General features: G+C 39.0%; 1 protein-coding gene across 1 annotated transcript; it reads left to right on the top strand.

Moving 5' to 3' along the window:
* Positions 1 to 2,833: 2,833 nt before the first annotated feature.
* On the top strand, positions 2,834 to 3,376 carry LOC141680117 (uncharacterized). The gene has a single exon (XM_074486427.1). The coding sequence runs from the start codon at positions 2,834 to 2,836 to the stop codon at positions 3,374 to 3,376; it is 543 nt and encodes a 180-aa protein (XP_074342528.1).
* The last annotated feature ends 317 nt before the right edge of the window (positions 3,377 to 3,693 follow it).

The raw sequence follows: 3,693 nt of genomic DNA, 5'->3' as shown, positions 1-3,693 counted from the left end.
TGGTTAATTGAGTCTTACTTGCTAATGTGTAATATACGAGTCAGTCATAAGCGCATGGGTAGAGAATATGAACGATGTGAAGTCGGTTCAAGATGCAATTGAAGTACGAAATGACTAAACCAGTCTATTTCTCTAATAGAAGCTAAGCCAGTAAGGCAGGTTGAGTCGGTGATAGATGAAGGTAACATATTTACAGTGAGTCACGCAGAAGACAAGTTTTTCCCCTATTCTACTTTCAGAATAGTGATATTTCTCCAGATTCGTATCACGCTTGCACTCTTTTGATTCTCTTGTTCATATTTCATTTCGATTCTTGATTTCTCCTTTTCATTTGAATTCATTGTTCATATTCCTATTGTTGCGCATAAATATTGATGTATTCAGGTGATTAGAATATATCAAAGCATACCGATTGTTTCGGTTGCTATTCCATGGACTGGATAATGATACTTTGGGGATTAAGTTAATTAATCCTAAGGATCGAGACATAACCGGATCCTTGAGATAGGCCGTAGTGCCTGGGTGCCCGACGGGATCTATATAGTGAGATATAGATATGTACTGTATCCTGGCTGATCAGCAGGGTATAGATGCGAACTTTTGTCCAGTTTAGTTCGTTTGTACTCGCCAGTAATGACATTCTTTCTATTCTCGCGGGGCTATATCTTTGGAGATATACCCAGGTTACCGTTTCACTTAAATTGCTTAAACATTGTTTATATTTTGCGAACTTGTTGAGCAATTTTTGGCTCACCCTTTTTTGTTGTTATTCACCTTATTGTTTTCAGTTAAGAAGGTATATAAAATCCATCAGGACTCAAGTGGTAAAGAAGCGGGTCAAGCCTCGGGATCCTCTCATACCCAAGGTGTTGATCCCAATCCAGGAAGAAAGCTTTGAGTTGCCCGAACAGGTCGAGTGTAGATAGTTAGTGTGTGTGTTTGAATAAAAGATGAACTTAGTTTAAAACTGGATAAATAATGGTTTGTAATAAAGAGAGTTTGTAAGATTTTGAATTTGGTTTGTAATAAAGTAGTTAGTGGTTTTTGTTTTCATACTTCAACCTAAAAAGATCGTGGTTAGTGTTAAAGGGGTTTAGATTTATTTTTTTATTGTTTGTTAATCAGATTGTACAGGTTTGGTGATTAGCTAGTAACCCCCAAGCTTATACCCCGGGTTTGGAGGGCGTTACAATATAGTTGAGTTAGACTATTAGGTATAGTATAAGAAAAGTGAATAGGTTAAATTAGCAACTAGAGTTAGGGTGTGAGTCAGTCGGAAGTCTTATTTAACCGTACTGATGTTTCTTGGTTGCGGTTTTGTGTTTTCTCTCAGAACCCCATGTGTGGTAGTGATTTCAATTCAGAGATTAGTTTGACCGTACCCCAGTGGGCTCTATTCCACCCTCTTCAGAGGAGCCTGTGTATGTGTGTTCAGATCAGGAGGATCCATCTGAGAGTAGTGCGATTCCTATGCAGGTATCACCCTTGAGGCCAGAGTCACAGACCCCAGCCCCTGAGCCAAATTTTTAGATGCCTAAGATTGTGCCTGTTAGTGTTGGTGGCAAGTTAGCCTAGGATCGAGATTTTTTTTACTCCCGCATTCCTGAGTTGGGAGATTTGGTGGATAGGTTAGCTTGAGAATCTAGGTAGAGGACTTCAGTTATGGAGGATAAGTGGAGAGTCTGGATTCAAATGGTGGAGGAGATTGCATGTAGGAGATTAGACGAGGGACAGTCTACTAGTGATGCAGATGCTGAGGCCCAGAGGGTGCATAAGATAATTCGCTGGATGTTGTCTGTCTTGAGGGAGATCTTTGATGATTAGATGGTGATGCCCATATAGGACCTTTGGTGGAACAGTAGTTGTCGATGTTGTTGTATTATGTTTGGTTTTCTATGGTTGTGGTCAATAAAGGCTAGGTAGAAGTTGAGGGTAGGAAGGGGGATGTTTTCCAGTTTTTCCTCTATTTTATCCTGCTGTATCATTGTACCTTATGCCCGAACTTACTGTACCTAAACTTCTTTATTTTGCAGTGTTGAAGCCTTATATAAATCTTTCACCTTATAAACCCTGGAAATCTTTATCAACTCTTTTACATACCATGTTTCTAAATACCTTGTAAATTATATCTTGTACCATGTGAGGACCATAACTGAGGAGCGAATTATGTAGTAAGAGGATTGCATGTGCAAGTGGGTAAAGCTTAAAACCCATAAATGGATTCAAAATGAATCTTTATTGTTATATATGCCATGCTATCGTATTACTAAATAATTGCTCAATTAGGATTGTAAAGAATGGTCACATCACCAAACCACCTATCAAAAAACTCAAACCCGAGACCAAGAACTAAACCAAGATACTCCTATGATGAACCGACTTGTTCAACTGTTGCAACAACATGTAGCCCCTAAAGTCAGAAACTTCAAACATCTTCAGTCCGTGCATCCCCCATAGTTTGTACGATTTCCAGAACCGATTAAAGCTCAGTCATGGTTGAGAGAAATGGAAAAATGTTCGAGTTAGCGGAAGTTAAGGATGAGAAAAGGCGCAGTACGCAAGTTATTACCTTTAGGTTGAGGCAAGTTATAGGTAGAAATATTCAAAGGCGCTACTTGAAGGAAAAGTTATAATCTGGGAGAAGTTTACGGAGATGTTTTGGAAGTATTTTCCAAATTATATTTAAGACCAGTTGAAGATGAGATTTCTGAATCTGAGACAAGAAGACGTGATTTGTTTTAAGTACAATCAAGAAGGTCACTATTCGACGGAATGCCCAAGTGAAGCAGGGAAGCCGAAATTGACTTATTTTAAATATGGAAAGGTGGGCCATATGGAAAGGAACTGTAAGGAGCCTGTTCAGAAGGCGAATGTGCTTAGCATTACTGGACCGTCGCCCTCTGCAGCACCAGCAGCTCAGCCAAGGGCAAGAACGTTCAACAAGACAATGAAAGATGCTGTGCAGTATGCGGATGTGGTGGCAGGTATGCTTGATATAAAATTAGTAGAAGTTAAAGTGTTAATGGATTCTGGAGAAACTAGATCCTTTATTGCTGAAAGTGTTATTGCTATATTAAAGTGTGTTACATACCCTCTCGAACCTAATTTGATTACAGAAGTAGCGAATCAAGAAAGAGTTACTTCCAAGAGAATCTGTCCCATTTGCGATAGGATTATAGAAGGTCGACACTTTTCCGCTGGCTTAATTCTTTTTAAGTTAAGAGAATTTGACGTTCTATTATGGATGGATTGGTTTTCAAACCACTATGTGCAAATTGAATGTAGAAGTAAGAAAGTGAAATTACAGACCAAGGATGGTATTAAAGTGATATTCAAAGGAAAGAAGCAAGAGATGAATTTTCTAATGGCTATCTAAATAAAGAGACTGTTATGACATGGGTGTGAAGCGTATTTAGCACATGTGAAGGATATAGAAAAGGAGTCCTTAAATATTGAACATATTCTAGTAGTTAAAGATTTTCCCGATGTGTTTCCAGATGAATTACCTGGACTACCTCCAGATCGAGAGGTCGAGTTTACGATTGATTTGGCTCCTGGAACAGAATCAATATCGAAAGCTCCCTATCGAATGACGCATGCCGAGATAAAAGAGTTAGCGACGTAGTTGCAGGAATTACTAGATAAAGGAGTTATTTGCCTGAGTGTATCCCTGAGGGGTGTACCAGTGCTATT

The sequence above is a fragment of the Apium graveolens genome, chromosome 8 (genome assembly GCF_009905375.1).
Source record: "Apium graveolens cultivar Ventura chromosome 8, ASM990537v1, whole genome shotgun sequence".
NCBI classification, from domain to species: Eukaryota; Viridiplantae; Streptophyta; class Magnoliopsida; order Apiales; family Apiaceae; genus Apium; species Apium graveolens.
The sequence above is the reverse complement of the archived record's forward strand: the minus strand, read 5'-3'. Positions and strand labels throughout refer to the sequence as shown.

Bases quoted from the DNA above. Each gene is read 5' to 3' on its own strand.
- LOC141680117 (XM_074486427.1), top strand. From the start codon at position 2,834: ATGGAAAGGAACTGTAAGGAGCCTGTTCAGAAGGCGAATGTGCTTAGC.